This window comes from Odontesthes bonariensis, chromosome 1 (genome assembly GCF_027942865.1).
Source record: "Odontesthes bonariensis isolate fOdoBon6 chromosome 1, fOdoBon6.hap1, whole genome shotgun sequence".
Lineage (NCBI taxonomy): Eukaryota > Metazoa > Chordata > Actinopteri > Atheriniformes > Atherinopsidae > Odontesthes > Odontesthes bonariensis.
The window spans coordinates 27,078,533-27,102,311 of record NC_134506.1 but is presented as its reverse complement, the minus strand read 5'-3'; the positions used below and the strand labels follow the sequence as shown (position 1 = coordinate 27,102,311).

Below are 23,779 nucleotides of genomic sequence, written 5' to 3'. Positions count from 1 at the left end.
ACTAAAGAGTTGCTCTGTTATCGTAACACAGCCCTAAACCCTCATATAGATCATCCCAAAGAATGGCCATGGATATACATTCTGAAATCAACAATAATCAGATGGGTTTTCCCTGTCTTCCCATCAAACTTAGAAGAGGTGTCAACCACTGAGCACAGTGGCACCACTGTTCCTTTGTCAAAAAACAATCTAATTTTACCTTAAACAGCTGGTAGTCCCCCTGATGCTAAACATTGAAGTAGGTTATTGGCATTTTAAATGATTCTGTCTGTGTAGATGGATATGAACAAAAACCCTGAAAACTGTTTTTAATTTCCCATTACCAACACTTGCATTAGTAACACCATGCTCATGTAATTTCCTACAAGAAGAAACATTAGAAATAAAAAATAATTAGTAAAAAGTTGACATCACCTGGCCCAACATTAGAGGGCAATATATATTCACATATTGACACCTACTGTTGGGCCAGCACGTTTTACTAATCAATTGCAACATAGAAAAATCTTGATTGAAAAAGATTGATGAAGAGATCGAATTTGTTTTTCAATTTTATTTTTTAATATATGGTCATTAACAGCTGCCATGCAGTGTGCCTCTGTTAAATCTTTATAGGTGTGAGGATGGCAACTGTCCCCAGTGCAAATTATTTACATATATTTTTAAAAGTTTTGATCTTTACACGACTTTAAATATTTTACCCGAACAGTGATGGCACAATGTTTATCGCACATTTACTGGAAATAGAAAATACAAGTCTTTCTTGCTTTCTTTAGGCTCAACTCTCTGACTTTCCTGAGATAGCACAATGGGTTAATTGTCCATTCATCTGTCATTTCCTTCAGAGACCTTGTTGGCCTTAATCTCCAAACAGATCTAGGTGCTCTGTTAAGCAGTAATAATTAACACCATATTTGTTCTACAAAAAACCACTCCCAATTCACTACAATTACAAAAAGCTGCACGTCATCACTTATCACCCTCCAGGTTTTCTCATGCCCATTGCCATTCATGCCAATCAGGTTTATCATGTGAAGTCAAAGTTTCCTGTCAAGTTTTATTTTGTTAGTGTCTTAGTCATAGGTTATTTTTGGTATACCGGCTGAGCCGCGCTTTTTGTTTGAATGATTTAATCTAGTTATGACAACTCGTTATGACAATAATCAAATCAAATCTGAAAACAGCAATCTTATCAGTCGTGGACTGTTCCTTTTAAAGGCTTAAAGAGGAAAGCATACATGGAAAAGTACCCTTTAGTGCAGTGGTTCCCAAACTTTCTTTTAGGATGTACTGTAGATCTGTACACATGATGCAGTTTGCTCAAAGGGCTTCTGAAATTGTGTGTATCTTTCACAGCAGGACAAGGATGTGGACTGTATGAGTTACATTGTGTAAACAAGAACAAGAGGATCATAGGGACATATTTCCATAAGCCCTTTAATACTTATACGATCATTCTATTTACTCAAGTCAGGTGCAGTAATACAAACTAGCATCAAAGCAGAGTTTTGAAACACATACAGACAAGTCAGGTCTTCTTTAGAAACACAGATCCACACCCTTTTTGCTCAGTGCTGAGAACAGGCTGAAGCTTATCTCAACTGTCACAGGGTGAGATAAGGCCTACACCCTGGGAAGGTTGCCAAGAATGCAACATGAATGATTTTCAAAAATAATTTCCAATTATTTTTTTATTGATTTGCCCACCATCAATTTATGTTGTCAGTGAGTTACATTTAATTAAATATCACATTTATTGATTTGCAAGTCATGTAAAGCTTGAATCCACATTTCTAGAATATTTCAGCATTCCCCCCAAAAAAAGGGGTTGAAAAGGAAGAAATCTAGATTAGAATTAGAAATCTAGCAGCCTTTGATACAGACCTCAGGAAAAAAATTCCATCAACGGTTTAAAGGGAAAGTTTTTTTTTTTTTCAAACCTGGACCTTATTTCTGGCATAAAATACGTTCATCTACTCACCGATTACAGTTTGGTGAAAGTCGGGGGGGCTATCGGGGGGCTTTCTACACACACGTGTCTACTGGGATGCCAATATTCACAAAACTGTTATCAGTGAGTAGATGAACGTATCTTATGCCAGAAATAAGGTCCAGGTTTAAAAAAATAAACTTCCCCTTTAACAACTACAGTTATCTAATTTGCTTGTTAACTAAAAGACTGCTGATGCACACTTCTATAGCCTAGAATTCTCATGAGAATATAATACCCTGCAATACAATACACTACTTTCCCTGCCCCCAAAGCTGCACACAGATAACTTATATAGATTTTTCTCAATATAACATTTATATCTTAAATTCAATGTTCTCCCTTCCAAAAACAACCAAACACAAAATACCCTTTAGGAAATATAGGAAGGCCTTAGGGTGTGCCCAAAAACCCTGAGTCTGTGTATTTAAATCCGTTTCACACTTCTTTTCCAAAATATACAAAATATACTAAACCTTTACCAGTGATACCAACTCCTGAGGTGCTATGTTTTAAACATAATCAGTGAGACATCAGTGGCCACCATTGGGTCGTACTTCTGCGTAATTCTTGACCAACTGGGAGATCCTGATGACTTTAATGTCTGCTGGTTTCTGATCGTAATCCGACCACAGATATTCTGGAGACAGCACCTTGGTTGGCTTGTTGTATAGCAAATACCTGCATGACAAGCAGACAGGCAGAGTTGCAACATACTAATGGGACATAATACTTCCATGTTTTGCGATTTCCGTGTTTAACAATTTACCTGTTCAGATGGCTCTCCTCCTGCCACACAGCTTCTATTTTGTTCTTGGAATCTTCCACCGATTGCTCATGGCAGTACCTGATCAAAATAAAAGCGGTAGAACTGTCGGACAAGGCACTGCTGCTGAAGTTAGACATAACCTCATTTCAAGTTGAACAGGGTTGTGACGGCCCAATATATGTCAATAAACTCTCTTGTTCCTCACAATATCCATTAATCAATCAGAGCTACAACATATATCTAGAATTGTTTTTCTTGTTGACTTACTTGACAAGCTGGTACATATCCTCCAGGTATCCACCCCACACAGCTGCGGTGTAATAATAGTCTCCTGCACCGGCAGGAATGTATGCCTTGGACAAAGGCCGACGCTCATAAGGAAACTTGTCCCTATCTGTGTTCTGAGTGTAAAAAGGAGAAAATGACAAATCATTGAAAATAGTCAAAGCCTTTAGTGCTCATCTGTGAGGGTAGACAATGATGTGGGGATTATTAAAATAGGTGGCTGTGTAAAAGTTAACATAAGGATCTTAAAATGATCATATTATGTTGTCATTTAGTTATATATAGACCATACAATAAAGGCTTTAATTGACTTGATATGAAGATGGTATAGAAAGAGGGGGAAACCTTGTAGTAGCCACGGTGAAGTACAGCAGACAGCCGACTGAGAGACTCTGCTCCAAAACGGTTGTGGAAGACACTGTCGATATCCATCATAAAAAGATAATCTGCCTCATTTCGAATCTGAAACCATGAGAGATAGGACAGGGGTGAGGGTCTGGGAGAGAGCAGGGTCTTGACACTGCTAGAACCACATATTATTGAGTGTCAGAATGTTCTCTGTCCAGGCGATGACGAAGATGTTGCAGCAATCTCAGACACGGTGGTGTCTGACAGAGATTGGGTTTAGGCCACATAAGCACAGAATGGCATGAGGAAGTATAAGAGGATCTCACAAGCTGTTTTCGTTGGGAATTTCTGTGTATGCTGCCATGTACATGTTGTTCCGATTGATAAATTCCCCGTAAGAGGCTGACAAAGACAAGTCCGACTACTCTTTTCTCCACAACAAGGGTTAAAACGACTCAATGAGTGTTGATAAAACTCTTCATGCATGAGTGGTTATTAAAAAAAAAGTTTTCCCAGATTTTGCCCAGCTACATGTTGACAAAATGTTGTGTGGTAAATACATTGAAGCATCTGGTTCTGTAACTAAAAGAAAAAAACAAAACATTGGCTTTCTTGACATATTTTGTGTGCTCAACTGTCTACCTGTTTGTCAATGGTGATGGTGGCCCATTTCATCCTGCCGAGTACGACGTCCTGCCAGCGGTTGGCACTAGGGACAGCGATGATTGAAACACCACGGCCTTTACCAAATTCAATCTGAATAGTCAAAGAAATAAAGCAAATTAACAACAAATGACACCCAAAAGGAATGTGCAAGTAGAAATGGTAAAAGTGCCTTTTGATGCCTGGGTTTCCCTCCCAGACACAACAATAGCCGCTTTCGGACTGTAGGAACCTTTGGCAGTTCTAAAAACCTTTTAATCTCCGGGGCCGTTTTCTCCCGTGTTCTGACATACAGGAACTCGGGGCTATCTCCCTCAGTTCCTATAACTATTTAGCTCCTTCTCCGAGGTCAGGTCTTTTCATGGTTCTATAGAACGCATCTGACGGAGGTGTGTGGTGGTCGGTAGCTGTCCTTACTTTTACGGGTTTTGTTTTGTTGTTAAATGTGACGCTAAACGGCTAACGAGGCACTGACGCAGACAGTGATGAGGGTTGATCTACTACTGTAGACAAAGTATATGCTATATTCTACATGTTTTTTTTATGAATTTTTATGTTGTAGAGTTGGTTGTCTACAGTAGTAGATCAACCCTCATCTTACTTTGAAGCTCCCAGCTCCCTGAAGTGACGTCAACGCAGCTTTAGCTGCAGAGAAGCTATCAGGCTTGTGTTGATAATAATAAACTCCTGGACTATTGTCAAACTTCCAAATGCATCGCTTTGTGAGTACAGACCATATTTGTACTACTGTAGAAGTTTGGTGTCATGGCATGTGATTTTAGTGTGGTAATTTTGGAGATACGGACCAGGATCCACTAACCCTTGTACGAAGCTATTCGGGATAACTCAGTAACTCAGCTGATGTTCAGCCAATATCGAAAAAACTGCGGGTAGGCTACTTGGCTGGATATCACGGTTCAAATGACCCCAGGTTGAATCTACTCCGGAGTATCACTTTAATCCGATCGCGAGTAATCCGATCCGATCCAATTTCTTGTCAGATTAAGGTGTCTACATGAACTTAATAACTTTATCTCATTGTAATTTAGCCAATTATCTGATCCTTTGTAAGCCATGTAACCCCACTGACTGTCAAAGGGAATTCATGCCTTCTCTAGGCACAGGACACTTAGGTTTTCCTATAACTTCCAAAATTTGACCAGGTAATTATATTTTGAAAACCCTTTCAGTTAGGGCTACACAGAGCTGAACTTTAGAGTAAGTGATTCAGGCTCATGCTACAATAAAATGTACTTGGCACACCTTGAATTTGATTATGCCAACTAAGCCAAAACCTCAACCGCTACAAAACTCGTTGTAAGACAAACCTTGTGGAGAAAATTGTGGAGAGTGGCGGTTACTTCTGTTTTCTTAGAAAATCTACTCCTCAGTTTGGATAGCAGTTTACAGGAGAGCTGTAATCACTTCACAATTTCTAATTCTGTCACAGTGTTTTTGAGTTCACATTGTTTGAAAGTCAGCAAATCTGTCTACATTTAGTCAGGAGGAACAACTGCCAGCTGTTGAGCGCTCAGCTAGGAGCGGTGTCTAGATCAGCAGCTTTCTGTGGATCAGCTCTTTGTAGTGTTTTTCTCAATCAATTGTATGTAGTAGTGTATCAAATTAGAGCCTCAGGGCATTAGGGAGAAGGGTGTCGTCCCATACTGCACCTAAAACTGCAACTCCAGTGGTGAACAGTAACTGGAGACTTGCAGTTTTCACACCATTCAGTATTGATGTAGACACATAAGTTATCACCATGTAATCCTACTGCAAAAGAGCAGCATTTTTTGGCACAAAATGAGGCCACACCATCCAGCTAAATTAAATCTGGACTTCTGTTGCTGAATGAAACAAATACAGCCCTCTCTAACCTCATTCTGGGCACTCAGGTGGAGATGGAGTTTGTACAGTTTTTGTCAAAGGACCAGACTGGGATTAGATTTGAACCTTGTGTGCATTCCTGAATAACTAACCACATTTCACCCTCCTTGAATACTGCTTCATACAGATCCTCCCCGAGCCACAAGCCCCAAGCATCAGACAATACAGAGGTCTTAGGGCCTCGGGCCTGGTCAATCATTGAAGAAGGTTCACAAATGAGTGAAATTACCTAGAACGATCCAAGGAGCAGCCATGTTAAGAGCAATTCGAGTTCTTTAAAATTCTAAGAAAATCATCTTATCATCTCTTTCACAAAACATTGGATAGAAATCAGATCTGAGATCAGGAGTACGTTCTGCAGCTTCAACCCCTTCAGGGGAATTATTGCTGCTGCAACCCCGAGGTAAATAGCCATACCCGTGTTCATGTTTTAAGAAGTTGTGTTATAGGATTGCCCTCTGCGTGTCATTTTGATCATTGCTGAAGTCTATGATCCTTTCTATTACCAGAAATAAAAACGCTTCAAAGTTTCAGCTTATTAGATCCTAGTAATCATTCCTCTGAGTAAAAAAAGGGATGAGATTGCTTTCGACGACTTGTTTTGTAGAATATTACTGACCTACATGAAGAATAGGGGGCACTTATTTGAGGGAAGTAATGTACACATTCTGTACAGAGAAGACAGACGGTTTGAGAGAGGAGTAAAGGAGGCCATCTGTTAAACCGGTAAAACCATCTTTGAACAGAGATGGTGACAGGTATAACCTTCCCACCACCTACAGTGCAGCATTATCTCTCCTCATCAGGCAGTTTCACAGACATTCACACCTTGGACCCTGAGACCGAAACTTGCCCTTTCAGACAGGTAGACGAAAATAACTTGAACAACAGGCACCCTGATGAGCGAAAAAGCCTTTCGAATGAGAGGTGAAACGTCTTCAAGATCAAAGAAAAAGTCCAGTTGTCTGTAATAATGGAGCAGAAAAGTCACATAATCGTTTCTTGTGAAGTCACTCATGGAGACTGCTCATGCCAATTTTCATGCTTGTATCACCAAATGCACGATTCTGCCTAAAATCAGCTCTTAGCCGCTCCACTATATTCAAGATTTTAGGAATATTTATTGAACATTTGCAGCTACAGTGCTGCGCAGTAGTCTTTTCCTTAGTTCTGACTGACTTTCCTTAACCCCATGACCTTCTTTAATGAAGTCACTGAAAAGAGTTAAGAGAAAGAGATAGGAGTTTTTAGGAGTAATCACAAAAAAAAAACGGATATATTGTTCAGCCAGCTTTCAGAATTTGCCATTTATGATGGGGATTCATGCATGCTAACCTTTAATATGGCCAAGTACATGGACTCTGGAGTGTTTTTCAGACTCACTATGTTGTGAAATCCCCATATTATCAATAACATTTTTACAGACATTGCTGTGCCAAAATTAGCTAGTATTTCATTGAATCCATACTTGCTGCTGGATGCACACAAGCACGGAATCGGTCAATCGCAACGCCTAACAGTTAGTAGACCTTTTAAAAAAAAATAAAAAATTCTGTACACTTTTTCATACAGCAGCCAAAAAGTTCTATTTAAACTTTATCAGAGTGAAACATTTCTTTCAAAAATGCATTGGGCTTGTTTAGATGTTCAGCTGAAAACTGCTCAGTATAGAAAATGGCTGGATTGGACTTTTTGGTATCAGTTCATCTTCCATAAAGCCAACAATTCAAATTTTGCAAGTCACAGTATGCTCAAAAGCAGACAGACCACCAGTGACTATCAGGTATAATATGGCAGTATCACATGCAAGTTTGTAAGTGGCTTTATACTGTGCACATTGGCTCAAAATTAGACAGGTTAAGAAGGCCAACTTACTTTTGGAACATCGTCTTTATTGTCTGTAAAGATATAGTAAGTGACCCTGAAGCCAACAAGAAAGTGCTTTTCACCCGACTCCATGAAGCCTTTCAGAAAGCGGGTATATCTGTTCAGACGAATGGAAACAAACACAATCACTTGGTTAGAAAGACAAAAGACAAGTAATACAAAAGAAAATCTATCTATTATTTGAATGAAGCAGCTGACTGAAAGTCAGATCAAAACTAACTTCCCGTCACAGGATACTAATAATTTCTGTGAGAACATCTTGTGTACATACTTGCCAACAGCAAAAACCACTACAGCGACTCGTGGGTCCATTTTCTGATAGATCGCATCAATAACCACCGGATCGAAGGTTCCTTCCCAAACCAGGGGCACATTCCAGTTTGTCACCGAGTTCACATCAGTGCGTCTGTTGAAAACATGGAAAGTTCAAAACAGATCTTATATACTCACAGTGCCCTCCATATTGTTTGGGACAAAGTCAAAAGTTTCAGAGGAATGTGTCTGACAGCAAAATTATTTCAACTTTATGACCAACAGTGTACATATATGTAATACACACACATATTTACTAATACATATACATATCATATCATACATACATGTACATACATAACATTTTTGGATAGCTTACCCTGTCTGTGTGCTTGGCTGAGCATAACTTACTCTAGAGAAGGAGAGCAAAAGTCATATACAACATTATATTTCAAAAAGAGGAGTCTTTTTGCCTTTGTTAAATATAGATTAGGTGTAGCACATAAAGACAATAATTAAGATAATAGATACAGTAAAGCAACATTTACACAAAAATAATGACAGCGTAATGAAATCCATAAAAAACAAACACCAAAGGACCAAATCACAGGGAAAACCTATATTTTGTCATTATCATGCTGTTTGTGTGTGTTAGTTAATGTGCCTTGGGAAATGTATAAGGGTAAATAATGGGACCGTGAGAGATGAGTGTACTGTCCGTGGCTTGAATTGGATTGCATCTTTGAAGCACAATGCGGTACTTTGTACATAAAACTGCATTGGATGTAGTAATCTATGGCTCGGTCCTTTCATTCTCTGGGACTTGGGGTCATTTTAAGCCTAAATGTAAAAATTTCTCTTTCTAAATTTTTTATGCAGGACGAAATAACTAAGATATAACCGAGCATACTTCATTCAACAAAGAATCAAAATGTGGGTGCAGGAAAATGAAAAGCATTGGAGAAAACAGATAAGAGTTTTTCTGTATTAAATGTGATTACAGTAAAAGCTGTCTAAATCATCCTTCTGTTTATGTGTGTATTCCATACAAATTTCAGTCACTGAATATTGAGCAATTGGTGAGGCTGACAGAGTCGGGCGAAAGTTGGAATGTGGCTTAGAGAGCCACACTTAAAATTCAGAACTCATAAATGTATCTCGTAGTCTGGGATGTACTGTGTTCAGATGTGTGGGTTCTTATACACTGTATTATTTGTGTTAAGGGTGGTTGGCAACATCGTTGGTAAGTGTAAAAGTGCTGTAGTCAATAGAAAAGTGAATTCTCACCCAGGTTTCATTGTCAGGTCTCCGATACTCCAGTTTTTCTCCTGACAACTGTTAGTCTTGAACATGTCCTCTAAAGCATCATTACCTGGCTCAGACTTTGTCAAGTCTGGAAAGTCCAGTCTTAAAAATGAATTAGAAAATGAATTATGAAAAAAAAAAAAATGCATTTTCAAATTATGTGACAAGATGGAATTCATTTAATGAATGAAGGAGTAAGACATAGTTACAGGACAAACGAGTTCAGTTTTAATCAAAACAGCTTTCTACTGACTGATGCATGTCGGTTTTATTCAGTTCCTGTGCTGCAGGAAACTCGAACACTTACATGAAAGATGAGGAGGAATGTTTCGAGTAGACATAGATGATGCTAAAACGACAAAAACCCCAATTTATTATTTCAATAATATTCGTGTTCAGTAAGACTTTTTCCCTAAAAAAAAAAAAAAAAAAAAACTGTCTTCAGGACATGGCATAAACATAGTAAAAAGGTTTAGACTGGAGAAACAATTCATGTATAACTTGACCTGCATTTATTTGGGCAAAGAAAAAAGAAGAGAAAAAGCCAACACATTGTCGTACTTATCTTTCACTTGCTGAAAAAAGTTTTAGGAATGACTAGTAACAGATGTTATTGCTCTGGAAAGGTTTGATCAGCGTTAAAGTAAGCTGCATTATTGCACCGACAATGCATGCAATCACATGCATTTCTGATCTGTGCAGCATATTCATTTCAGTACGTTTGTTTGAATTCCTAGATTGCAGTCAGGTGAGCTGGAGCTGGGAAAGGGCAAGTAACAACTGTGACAAAGTGCTAAAACCGGAACCAAAGAAGCACAAGTGAAGAGCGCAGGCAACAAATACACTGAACAATCTAGAGAAATGCGAGAAATGGATAACTAGAGAAAGGAGCGGCACAATGGTTCAAACTGAGTTTTACAAATCAATTAATCAGACAGAAAAACAAGCTTTTATGTTTTTTCCATGGCGTCTAAAATACTGAAATATTTAATCAGATACAATGATTAATCTTTGAATAATCAAAGTTCAGGTGCTTCTTAGTTACCATGAACATACAATGCTTTGTATGGTATGCAAAACTGGCCCAACATTTGAATGGAAAACTATGTAGAAACTGGTTAACTTCAAACTGAAAGCACTCAAAGCACAGAACCAGCACAAAGTAAGACCTTCAGAGTCACCTAAATGTCAAGGGTGCAGGTGGAAAACCTAAGCGCAGCCACGCGGAAAACTCCTCAAAAGGAAAAACAAACAGTAACACTTAGTTGCAAACCAGGAACTCCCCAAATGTGATGTGTAATTCTGTCAAAATTTCTGTCAAAATGTAGCCTGGCTGACGCGTCCACAATGTCGATGAGATGGTGGTCTGGGAACTAGGTGTGCATTTTCTCGTATTTGAGGCGTGGTTTACGAATGCCTAGAGCCGTTTATTGGGCGCTACGAATGTCTATCAAATGGCGTCTGGTTCTTCCCATGCTGCTTTGCGCGCGATTCATAGCGAATTGTATCACTTATACCAGATGACGACAGAAATTCGACGAGGAAGAAGAAGAAAAAAAAAAAAGTAAAATAAAAGTAAACTTGCGCTCTAAGCTACTTAAAGTGATGGTTCGGAGTAGATTCACCCTGGGGTCATTTGAACCGTGACATCCAGCCAAGTTTTTCCGATATTGGCTGAACATCAGCCGAGTTACTGAGTTATTCCGAATGGACCCAGGCAGTATCTCCAAAATTACCACACTAAAATCACATGCCATGACACCAAACTTCTACAGTAGTACAAATATGGTCTGTACTCACAAAACGATGCATTTGGAAGTTTGTACATAGTCCAGGAGTTTATTATTATCATATCATCAACACAAGCCTGATAGCTTTTCTGCTGCTAAAGCTGCGTCGACGTCACTTCCTTGATCTGATAGCTTCAATGTAAGATGAGTGTTGATCTACAACTGTAGACAACAAAGTATATGCTATATTCTACATGAATTTTTATGTTGTAGAGTTGTGAATTTATTTTATCAATGGAGAAATTGAGCAGCCTTGCTTTGTTTGTAGCCCCTAAACAAACCCAGTCAATTAAACAAACTACCGTAAAGTGGAACTTAGCGGGAGGCTACAGCTACAGCCAGTAGCTACAGAAGCTTTTCGTGGCAGCTCTTTTAGGTTGAAATTGATTATCACGAGAAAATGATCTTTGTTATATCGAGGTAACGAGATAATAAGTAGCTTTTTTTTTTTTTACAACTTTGAAATAATAAGTCTTTTTTTTTTTTTTTTTTTACAACTTTGAAATAATAAGTCTTTTTTTTTTTTTTTTTTTTTTTTACAACTTTGAAATAATAAGTCGTTAACAATGCATAAAAAAAAATCCATGGCCATTCTCGGCTTCCGTACTATCCTATCGAGACCCAGCCGTGCGTTTCTGTCCTCTGTGAGAAGCTAAGAAACTGTAAGTTTCGCCGCTTTATTGAAAAAAACAAAACAAAAACGGTCCTCCAACAAACCGCATATGACTGGAAAGCCCGGGGTGTCACCACAGCAAACCAGGTCTCACTCATGTGGACCGTTTTAAAAAAAATCCAAATAAAGCTGTAAATCTCTTTTTCCGGACAGAAAACAAAACGCATTGCAGGTGTTGTGCCGACTTCAGCACCCCTGCCGTCAGATGCACCCCCTCGCGGGAGCGAGCGCACACCACTCGTTTGTTCAGAAAGTGAAGCATTTGCCTAAACAAATGCTGGGGAACATATTATTCTACGATTTAATTATTTATGAAGGAAATGGAAGAGAAGAACATCTGTTGCTTTCAGTCATTAAAAGTCTAAAGGGTGCGCCCCCTCTTCCTCGGTGGCGTAGTGGGTTAAGCAGCCGCCCCATGTACAGAGGCTATAGTCCTCGCTGCAGCGGGCCCCGGTTCGAGTCCCACATCGGACGGCCCTTTGCTGCATGTCTTACCCATCTCTCTGCCCCCTGCTTCCTGTCTCTCTCCAACTGTCTATCCATTAAAGGCATAAAAAATAAATAAAAAGTCTAAAGAGTGTACCGATGTTCTTCTCAACACAAAATAGCGTTATAGCGGACGCAAAACAACACTTTTCTGTTCTGGGAAAATATATACCCCAGCCATAAGTACAAAATGAATGGACTTGATTTTTTCAAAACAAGGTGAATAGATTTGACTTGGGGTTTCACAAGACTAAATATGATTCCAGCTTTTGTTGCAAGGTTCAAAAGTAAGTGCTTTTATTTGTGTTAACCTGTAGGCTATGTAGGTCGAAACAATAGCCTTCTGATCCTGAATATCACTATATGAAAATGTAATTTGATCTATGCCTGATAGACAAGTCATAGCATCTGTGTGTTTCTCACCATTAAAGGACATATTCTCATATTCAAAAGCTACACTTGTTTTTAAGAAATTAAATATTTTTCTTGCTGCTTTATAAGATAAAATACAATAAACCAATCCCCCATCCACCACTAACATATCTGTTATCAGACCTATCAAACTCCGGGTGCTTATTCCGGCAGGTGGAAAAACAGATCAGAGGACGAAGGGGAAGTCGAGGAGGAACAACAACCGGTTGCTCTTCGTTTATCAATGAGCGTTTCTGACTGGTAATATTTGCACCTCAATATTTATCCTCAAAGTTTCTTGTCTATCGTTATGCTTAGCGTTTTAACAATTGCTGCTTTTTAAATCATAATACACAAATATTTTGACCGAGGGCTGATACTTTACGCTGTTAGTCTTTGCAATCTTTCAGTTTGTTGATTTTATTTGCCTACTTTGCCAGAAAGACTCATCTTCCTATTAAATTCCTCAGGTAACTAGCATGCCAATCTACACATTGAATATCAGATAACAGTTCACTTACCAACACAGAATTATCATTCGGTAATAGTATATCCAATATGAGATATAAATGGTCTAATACGAGTAATGTTTGTTAGGTGCACTTGCGGGAACTGTGAAAAAATGTCCACGGAAGAAGAGAATGTTTGCTGCCGGGAGATTCGCCAGGTATGTAGACTATCGCATCTGTGGCTCAAAGCTTGCTTACTACGGTAATTGACCGAGAGGTTAAGTTACCTCTCTTTGTGAAACAGGCTAGAGTTACCCCTCTTTCTTGGGGTTGAGTTACCTCCCTTTGTGAAACGGAAAACTCAGAGTTTCCCTCATTTCAGGGTTAATCTACTCAGAGTTTTCACTAAACCTGCTTCATGAAACGGACCTCTGTACCCATAACACAGACTGCCACGGAATGAAATTAACATGCTGTGTTTGTAACAAAAACTTGGGTGCAAAAGTTAACAATCAACGACTTACCGCCTGTGGGCTGGTGCCTGTTCTTCGTGATGGTATAGACCCAGGTCGTAGAAACAGCTTTGTAGCAAAACCCCTGTTGTACTTGCCCAAGTTTTTGAAGTCGCTGTCCAGGAAATGTGTGGTACACAACACTAGCGTCTTGTTAAACTTAATTTGTTGTGATGTTCCGTAGATGAACTCCAGCCATCTCTTCCTATCATCCTCATTCTTGGGCAACATATGCATCGACGATGCTTTATTGCCACAGATTGCACACGTACGAGTATGTTCCGCCATGCTGATAAAAAGTTAGCTGATTAGCTTCTCAACTCCGCAGGCAGCGAGTCGCGTGTCTTCACTAGTACCTGTACCTATCCATTCCGTCCGAGGGGGGCAGGTTTCCATGGGCGGGCATAATCCCAAGTGGGCAACGCCTTTTTTCAGTGTGACGTAGAATGTACATGTTTTTTCTGAATTGCTCCTGGCTCTGCATTGTTTATGTAAATTCGGGAAAAACAGCCTGTTGAGGTGACGCAACACTTGTATGCCTGGTATGTGAAGGTTACTAGGGGTGACCCTCCCTTTTTCAGAAGGAGCGAGTAAAACCGGTTTTTAGTGAAAACCAGGCCTGCCATGATATGCACCCCCCTCTTGATTTTTTTTCTGTTAATCCCAGCATCAAATGCTTTTCACAGTACACAGATAAGACTAGTGTGTTTAACCAGAGTCAGTTTAGTGCATGTGACAGCTTTACAGTAAGAGTTAAGCAGGGGGTACATGCTGTATCACAGGAAAGGGAACACAAGGCCTGCCATGAAATGCTCCCCATCTGCACAATTTTATTTCTTTGACCTCAGCATTAGGTACTGTTAACTGCATGAATTTGGTGCCAATATATGTATGAGTATGATAGGTCTGATAACAGATTTGTTAGTGGTGGATGGGGGATTGGTTTATTGTATTTTATCTTATAAAGCAGCAAGAAAAATATTTAATTTCTTAAAAACAAGTGTAGCTTTTGAATATGAGAATATGTCCTTTAATGGTGAGAAACACACAGATGCTATGACTTGTCTATCAGGCATAGATCAAATTACATTTTCATATAGTGACATTCAGGATCAGAAGGCTATTGTTTCGACCTACATAGCCTACAGGTTAACACAAATAAAAGCACTTACTTTTGAACCTTGCAACAAAAGCTGGAATCATATTTAGTCTTGTGAAACCCATAGGCGTCGATTACGGGGGGGACGGTGGGGACATGTCCCCCCCACTATTTATGATTTGAATTTTGTCCCCACGACTTTTAAAAATGTGCTCTGATGCGACCGAAAAAAAATCCCCACATTCTCAACCGAAATCGTCGAGTCTAAATCATGCGATAGGCGCGCACGAACATGTGAAAACCCCAATTTGGTATTTAGTCGTTTGATTTGCCGACTGTGAGCCACTGTAGAAACATGAAGTTGTAAAATGACAGCGGAGTCGGTGCATTCCAATGACGTCACACCAGAGGTCTGTTTCACGAAGCAGGTTTAGTGAAAACTCTGAGTTGATTAACCCTGAAATGAGAGAAACTTTTACTCAATAAACCTTGAGTTTCTCTCTGTCTCCGACCTCTTTCAGCCATCTGATTTCCTCATTCATTCAGTCAGCAGAGCGAGTTCTTTTATAGAAGTCCATCAGGCACAGCAGGAGGCGACTGTTTCCACCAACATGTCCTTTTGACAACGATCCCGTGGATGAAGGTGCAGCATTATTGCGCAGAGAAATAAATATTCCTCAGGAGATGGTTATCAGACCGCGCATAGATTTTTGCATTTCCAGACAATTATCTTTTTGAGCGGCACCATCGGAATTTTGTTGGGACAAAAGAAAAAAAAGACATAAAATACAAATAAATATTTGTATGAATAGGCTTAAAAAAAATTATATAGGCCTATTATATTTTATAAAGACACTCGTTTCTTGGGGGTGGATTCCCTCAGCCACTGCCCTCCCCAGCGGTGCTGGGCAGCACCCGTTTTACGGGCATCTGCCTTCTTTCTGTTGGCTGAGTAGAAGTCTGTGTTAGTTTAAATAGGCTTAATTATTTAACAGAACATGATATAGATGAGAAGACATAGTTTATGTGTGTGAAAACAGCATTATGTTGGGGATAAAATAACTGCACAGTGAAATAGCCACTTAATATTTACTTTACAGTGTAAAACATGATCAAAATGAGGAACCTCCATGCCGAGGTCTCACCTGTTTGAACAATGTTTTTATATTTCATCTTAAACTGCTGCAGAGTCCGCTTCTCCCCCGCGGGATTGCACCTAAATGAAATAAATGAATGGGCTACCATTCAAGCAGTTTCCCTGTAATATTATTGTGATTGCAAAGGACTACATTTAAACTTACACTTTTGCTGCTGCAACGGTGTTGCACTTATTTCTAAAAACGTATTGAAACTCGCCGTATGAGCGCATTAAGATTTCCAATTCGAGGTTGGTGAAAAACGTAGCCCCTCCTCTTCCCCGTTGCCATGGTGACTCGTCGAATCGGGGCTCCATTGATGCTGGCTTTTTAAAGTCGCTAAATTCAAGGTCCTACTCAGAGTTGATTAAACTCACTCAAATCAGCGTTTCTGGAACCGAAAACTCAGAGTTTTCTATCTCAGAGTAGAGCAACTCAGAGATCAGGAATAGACTCAGAGTATGTTGAACCTGCTTTGTGAAACGGACCCCGGGTAAACCGCTTTCCCGGCGAAACTCATTTAGCGCTACTTCTACACAAACAAAAATGCAGCGTTTCTTCGCAACTTCGCTGGTGGTTCTTCCAAGGATAACTTTAGAGGATATACACAGGGTCGTGGAGTCACACTCACCAACACCACAGTCCAGGCTGAGGAAAGGGTACAAGTTATTTGTGGAGGAGTATATACACAGTTAAGGTAAATTGTCTAACGTTTTATTTTTATCAGTAGGCTACTCAATAGCCTTCCACATTCATGTTTTGTAATGATAAGCAAACCGTATACGATCCATAGAAATCATCTGAAATATTGTCTGTGTGTGAAATGTGTGTTAAATATTTGTCATGTGTAGACTATAATATTATGAATATAATTTGCCATGGTGGCTATGAAGTCTCCGTGTGCAGCGTTAGCATTTTAGTATTAGGTTAGCCAAGGAAAGGTTAAGCTAGTTATTTGCTTGTTTTTTTTTAGCAACTCCTGAAAATAACATTCTGTATATGCTCAGTGTCAAATGTAGTTGATGGAAAGGTGGTAGTGAGAGGCTCGATGAGGAGGAATGAGGAGCCCCACAGACTACAGGTTTCTGCTTAGTTATAGGACCCGTTGGCCGAAGTCTGTGTTTGTTTTGATAGTCTGTCCGGACTAACAACTGCAGTTGCAGTTGCACTTTTCCCCTTTCTTACAAACAGTACAGTAGCGTAATTAATTAACAGTAATTAATTCATGAATAAATACATACTTTCGAATCATATCATAATGATATGGAAACATGACATTAAAGGATATATTTTATAAACTCTGTATGCGTTCATCAAAAAAAGGGCCGCTTATTAAACATGACGCTGGAATCGATCTAGAATGCGTTACTTTTTAATGTGCTGGATGGTGGGTGGTCCGTGGGGGGCAGAGAACGCATTACGTTTTTTGTCCCCACCACTTCTAAAACCAAACTGACGCCCTTGGTGAAACCCCAAGTCAAATCTATTCACCTTGTTTTGAAAAAATCAAGTCCATTCATTTTGTACTTATGGCTGGGGTATATATTTTCCCGGAACAGAAAAGTGTTGTTTTGCATCCGCTATAACGCTATTTTGTGTTGAGAAGAACATCGGTACACTCTTTAGACTTTTTATTTATTTTTTAAGCCTTTAATGGATAGACAGTTGGAGAGAGACAGGAAGCAGGGGGCAGAGAGATGGGTAAGACATGCAGCAAAGGGCCGTCCGGTGCGGGACTCGAACCGGGGCCCGCTGCAGCGAGGAGTAATAGCCTCTGTACATGGGGCGGCTGCTTAACCCACTACGCCACCGAGGAAGAGGGTGCACTCCCTTTAGACTTTTAATGACTGAAAGCAACAGATGTTCTTCTCTTCCATTTCCTTCATAAATGATGAACTCGTGGAATAATATGTTCCCCAGCATTTGTTTAGGCAAATGCTTCACTTTCTGAACAAACGAGTGGTGTGCGCTCGCTCCCGCGAGGGGGTGCATCTGACGGCAGGGGTGCTGAATTCGGCACAACACCTGTTCTCGGGAGGATATGTACATCTGTTCGGGTGCCTTTCGGAAAGACAGGAGTGAGGTAGTGAAATAGGATGGGGTTTCTTTTGGTTTTATTTCGAGCGAACCCGGTCAATCTAACGCTTTTTAAAACGCGCTTACGAGCGCTAAGATCGAAAGAATTGATCGAACCTCGCCCAATAAACTTCCGCTTTGAGCTACGAATGGTTGCGAGACGAAAATGTGCAACGAAAAATATGCAACACAGTATTTGACGACCACCGACAACAGTCTTTACCAGTTATAATCTACACTTCCAAACGACAAGTCGTACCAAACGTGTTACCGTTCTTCGTCATTGTTGACAAAGCAATATCAAGTAGCGCGTAAAACGACTCCTTTACATTTCTAAATATTTACCCAGTTGTTTTATTTTATTTTTTAAATCAAATGATTTTCATTATATTCCATTAAGATCCAAATAGAGGGAAAAGTAAAACTGGTGAAAATACTTACAACATAAGGACGAGAAGAAACCCAAAGCTTATCAAAACGTGGGTTTTGGAGGCGTTTCGCAGCATTTCGTCTCAACTTCGATTTCACTTCAGGTGAAAAAAACGGACTAAACATTTATGAAGCACCGACTTCTTTAAGTAGAACACGCCTTGTTGAGTTCTTAAATCTATTGTGAATGAAACAGGAAGAACTAGATTCTTGGAAATACGGCAGATATCTTCTTCTTCTTCTTCTTCTGGTTCGGCAGATATCAGCAGAGAGTTTCTATGTATGAGGAGAGAGAAAGCTGGCGGCTTTTTCCGGGTGGTACTGCACTCTAGGGCGGCGCCAACGAAGCAGTGCAGAGCAGTCAGAATTAAAGCTGCAGTCTGCAGGATTTGTTGTTGTCATACGTAAAGTCCTAATTTTTGGCATTTTAAGAGTTTACATGATCTATCATAACGCTTGAAGTTGAAAACGGTGACCTCCGTAGTCGCAAAATGCAAGAAATGCTTATTTTTTAACCTAAAAATAAAAAGTTATTCAACTTCCTGTCCCGCCCCATCAAAACACATGAGAAGTTTAAGCTGTGCCGAATTTGTAGCTTCTAGCAGGACAGTGATTGCATTGCATTTGATCAAAATTCAACCAGGAGTTGATGCAAAAGTACAAGTACAATGTCTTGAAATGGCCATACCAATCTTGAGATCTTACAATCATTGAAAATGTATGAATAGATTTGAATCAGGCTGTCTATACAAGGTAGATAAGTAATCTGAGAGAATTACACCTATTAACACGATTTCACAACTGCAATGTTTGTCTTTCCCTATGGTTTAACATATGTTGAAATGAAATTGCTGCTTCAAAAGCTCAACGAGAGATAAACCGATGAAATGATTTTCTAAAAGGGTGCCCAAACGTTTTCATACCACTCAATTAGGCAGATGGCCGTGCGTTCTTCAGATTCCGTTAGCTAGATGCTAGCGGAGACTGACTCGCAAATGCCAGACCTGTAAGAAAACAGAAAGATATAACTCCCAGGTTATTGTACTTTTGATATAAATCCACATCCCTCTGTCAGAAATCACAGTATTATTTTCAGGTTTCAGCCGCTAGCGGGGACATTTTTTGAGTTATTAGCGCCAGCCCTATGGCCAATCTCATTCTGCACTCGCTCGCCAGCGCCCCCAGACAAAATCAACTGAACTGCAGCCAAATTTTGTTTATATATTTTGTATATATATGGGGAACAGGAAGCGAAACGGCTGTATGTAAAAGGGCTGTGATATCAGTTTGTGTCAACCAGGAAGCAGCCTGACTGAAAGATCTTTGAGGGCAGAAGGCCACATGAATAATGTGTCCAATAAACGCAAAGAAGAATGCTTTGAGACAAAAGTCAGTTTGGTACAGTGCCTCCATAAACGTGGTCTACAAAGAATCATTTTCGAGAAGATGGATAACATGCAGAAAAAGCAACGAAGGCCAGCACTATGGAACGAGAGTAGTGCCATAAAAAGAAACACACACTCAGCATTCTTAAACCAGATTTCTATCTTGATAATACGTTTCCACCCATCCATAAGTCTGTAATGTTTCCTTGGCTGAGGCTTGCTCAATAGTGCAATATCACATTATGAATTTGTGAAGCTGCTCGTTAACTCCCATCTGAAATGTAATGCTTGGTCACCTTGCTTTAAAACTTTCCAAAGTTATCCAGTCAAACACAGCAAGAGCCGTTCTAAGAACGCAGTTATCAGAACTGTCCTACTCGAATTTCGTTTTGATAACTGTCCTTCCCCAGCGGAACTGTTTCAGTCTGCATTCGCACATGAGTCGGGACCAGGTCGGGACTGATGCGGCGCGCGCAGCCGTCTGCGTCAGTGACGTGTTACGTTAGCCGTTTAGCGCCACATTCAACAACAAAACAAAACAAAACAAAACCTGGTAAAAGTAAGGAGAGAAGAAAAAACACCACACTAATATGGAGAGCGGGTTCATGGTCTGTATGATGGTGATATTAATCATGGACGATCACATCGGGCGTCTAATATCGAGGCTGGAAGAGCTCACAGAGAGAGTCAGGAGATGATACTTTTTCATTTCATGAAGGAAGAAAGGAGAGCAGAGCGCTGCAGACAAAGGAGACCAGTGTAAGTTTAACTTATTAAACACCCGCCAGTTGTGTCCGTGTTGTATGAGTAAACATTTCAGCCGTGATAGCATGACATGGGGCGTAGCTACCAACCACCACATACCTATGTCAGATGCAGGGCCGTTTCTAGCTTTGTGGGGGCCCTAAGCAAGCTACCGTTTGGGGGCCCCTAGTTTGTCAAACTACAATGAAGAGATTCCTAACCATTTAGATGGAACACTAAGATCTATTACACTTTATGAGCAAAACAGGCTAGAGTTTAAATTAAACATCTTAAGTTGAACCACTCAGGCAAGTTAAACTAATAAGAATATATAATACAAAGAAAATAATAAATAAAAGATTTTGAGTTTTTTTTAAATATTAAACTGTAATGTACTGCGTCCCTTTAAAGATTGTACCCAATTACAAAGTAGATAGATACTTTATTGATCCCGAAAGAAATTCAAGCATCCAGTAGCAAGACATAAAGCAATAAAAAATGTTTATTCAATTATAAACACTTTAAAAACAATCTAAGAATTTAAAAAACTATTTAAAAAACAGTTTAAAAATCTAAAGTGACCAGTGAAATAAGACCAAAGTGAAATATAAAGTGACCAGTGAAATACAGAAGCGCCATCACTTAAAGCATTTGTACATCCTGATGGCCAGAGGAACAAAAGTTTTTGAAGTTGTCACTTTTAAGAAGTTTCTGCATTTATCTACACATTGTACTAGTTAAAGTAATAAAACTAAGAAAAATGATCCACTGCCACAATATTCTAAAATAATCAACAGGATGCCTAATATTTGTATATCACTTAAAAAACTAACAGTAGAACACTTCAAGAGGCCTATAAATAACACACCAAACTAAGTAAATGAATCCTAAGTAATGCCAAAATCGTTTCAAATACCTGAGAGACAACTTCCACTGAACAATGACAGAGCAGGACAACAACATGCCTCCCTCCCTGATAGAATCTGAATAAACGGGAGTCAGTCAGTCATTCCCATGGCAAGACTGACTGTTCATTCACGTGTGACATACTCATCTTATACAGACATCCCAAGTCTCCCGGAAGTTCTTTGATATTGATAGATATTGATAGTTAATCACGGATGCCCGCGAGTCGGATAAAATATCCCGGATTTTAGACTATGCGAGGGAGTGTTTATACAATAACTCGTGCACCATGCGCGTTTCGACTGCGCAGGCACGAGAGAGAGAGGGGTGTGGGGAGGGGTTGCTTGTGAAACCTGTGCGTATCTGTCCAAAGCGATGCTCTGTTCAACGAGCGTTCAGGGCGACTGCTGGTCAGAGGGCGCGCTGATTGGTTTTGTCAGCAAAATAAGCCAATAATGTTCGGTGTGGGAGGGCTTCGATTTACTCTCTGACAGTCACCTAAGTTACCACTCAAAACTGTGCATCCTGCCAAATGGCAGACGGTGAAAAACGAAAATATAGGACTCATTTTACAGCAGAACATACTAAAGTATATCCATGTAGTGAAGGTGAAGAATGATAACACCGTGGCGAGGTGCACTGTATGCAGTAGTGACTTCAGGGCGGACTTAATGACTGTAAAACATGTGGAGGTAGGCTAAATTGAACGCGCCATCATCTGCATTTTATTTCTGTAGGTTAAATGCTGTTATAAAATAAAGCAAAAAGTATCAAAGACTTATTTGAAGTATCAATACACATTTAGTTACTAAATTGTGTAGGCCTATATCTAACTAGCCAGCTACAGTATCTAACTATCTATATCCAGTCTGTCTAAGCCTTTTAAAAAATCCCCAATTCAATATGTTGATAAATAGGCAAAATAAATTAAGCGTAAATTAATTAAAGAAAATATGTAGAAATGATAGGCCTAATTATTATATTATATTAATTACCGTTAGTGAATAAACAGTTGGTGAAAAGTTGCTGGCCTTAAGTGTGTCTGTATGGGGCGCGGGGGTTCGATAAGCATCTCCCTGAAATGAGTTTTTGGAACTTGGGATGTCTGTCTTATATAAGCAAACTTTCATGAGGCAAACACTGAAGCCGAGTTTATAACGAACAAATCCCAGCCAGCTACACAACATTTATCCGAGACTAGCTAGCAGGACAAATAAACACAAAAAACGTCCCACCTCCAGCTATCCAGCCCACATCACCCAACACATGCCTTACCTTTGTCCTCAGGCCGTTTTTCTAATATAACTTCTTTATGATGCCATTACAGCGTTTGTCTTGTTAACTTTTCTCGCTTTTTAGGGGAATGATGGGTAGATGTCAATCATTCCCGTCACACATGTTGGCGGCCTGCTACGCCACTCAACGTGTGACAGTGCTGTACTTTACACAAACTCTACACACGGTCGCCAGCATTCGTAGATTTTGTTAGTAACTCCAAACTTTTCGTCAAATCCAATCGCTAACCAAGCCTAGGTTGCTGACGTTAGCTGGCAGCAATATCACTGAACGTTAGGTTAGCAAAACAATTACACCAAAAACACAAACTTACCAGCAAGGGATGCACGAGCGTCATCTCTCCATTTTCTTTTCTTTCTTTTGTCAGTGCCAGTGTTATAAATTGGCTTTATTCTTAGACTTTATGTATTCATATTCTGTAGTTCTCTAGATAATCTATGTTCCTAGTTTGTACGTTACACTCTGCTCATACAACGCAATGTATGTCCAACACTTTAAAGCTGCCGTCGGCAGGTTTTCAAAATTGTGTGTGAGCGCACACAAGCTGGGGCAGACTCACGCTCAGCAGCGTGTGCACAAGCTGTGATTGACAGGTAGGATTCCTCCACCCTAACTTGAATTTTTGCAAGCACGATTACAGGCTTCAGAGGGAGCTACAGATTTCGTTATTTTTCCTAAACAGCCTATTTAATATTCTACTTCCAGAATCCCATGACAGTTCAAGATAATATGACTAAAAACAAGTTGCCGACCGCAGCTTTAAGATGACGTAGCGGGATAAAATAACTGGGTCAGATAAAGCGTCTCTTAGGACAGATAGGTCTGGTGCAGTAGATGCACGCCTGAAACAACACTCACACACACACATCGCTTATCACATCCAAAGAACATGACGAAGACGGTGGATGGCCTGCTCACATCATGAGTAAATATTCAATGATGCGTCGTCAAATGTAGGTACAACCTCTGAGATAAGGGTGAACATAAATATGAAATGTTTCCGG

General features: G+C 39.8%; 1 protein-coding gene across 2 annotated transcripts; it reads right to left on the bottom strand.

Annotated features, from left to right (window-relative positions):
• Positions 1-1,673: 1,673 nt before the first annotated feature.
• Positions 1,674-18,741, bottom strand: LOC142378100 (globoside alpha-1,3-N-acetylgalactosaminyltransferase 1-like). 2 transcript variants are annotated; one of them, XM_075462332.1, is made up of 11 exons: positions 18,457-18,741; positions 9,691-9,732; positions 9,366-9,485; positions 8,458-8,490; positions 8,098-8,232; positions 7,815-7,923; positions 4,035-4,148; positions 3,390-3,506; positions 3,027-3,160; positions 2,760-2,837; positions 1,674-2,671 (listed from the first exon to the last, which is right to left on the bottom strand). In XM_075462332.1, the coding sequence occupies exons 1-11, from the start codon at positions 18,519-18,521 to the stop codon at positions 2,524-2,526; spliced, it is 1,095 nt and encodes a 364-aa protein (XP_075318447.1). In that variant the 5' UTR covers positions 18,522-18,741; the 3' UTR covers positions 1,674-2,523. The 2 variants fall into 2 exon arrangements, with proteins under 2 accessions (XP_075318447.1, XP_075318450.1); XM_075462335.1 differs by lacking the exon at positions 18,457-18,741 and adding an exon at positions 13,717-14,453.
• Between the last annotated feature and the right edge of the window lie 5,038 nt (positions 18,742-23,779).

Bases quoted from the DNA above. Each gene is read 5' to 3' on its own strand.
- LOC142378100 (XM_075462332.1), bottom strand. From the start codon at position 18,521: ATGCTGCGAAACGCCTCCAAAACCCACGTTTTGATAAGCTTTGGGTTT. The intron at 3,161-3,389 runs GTTTCCCCCTCT...TTTTACACTCAG, and splicing joins TTCACCGTGGCTACTACAAG to AACACAGATAGGGACAAGTT. The intron at 2,838-3,026 runs GTAAGTCAACAA...TATTTTGATCAG, and splicing joins GATATGTACCAGCTTGTCAA to GTACTGCCATGAGCAATCGG.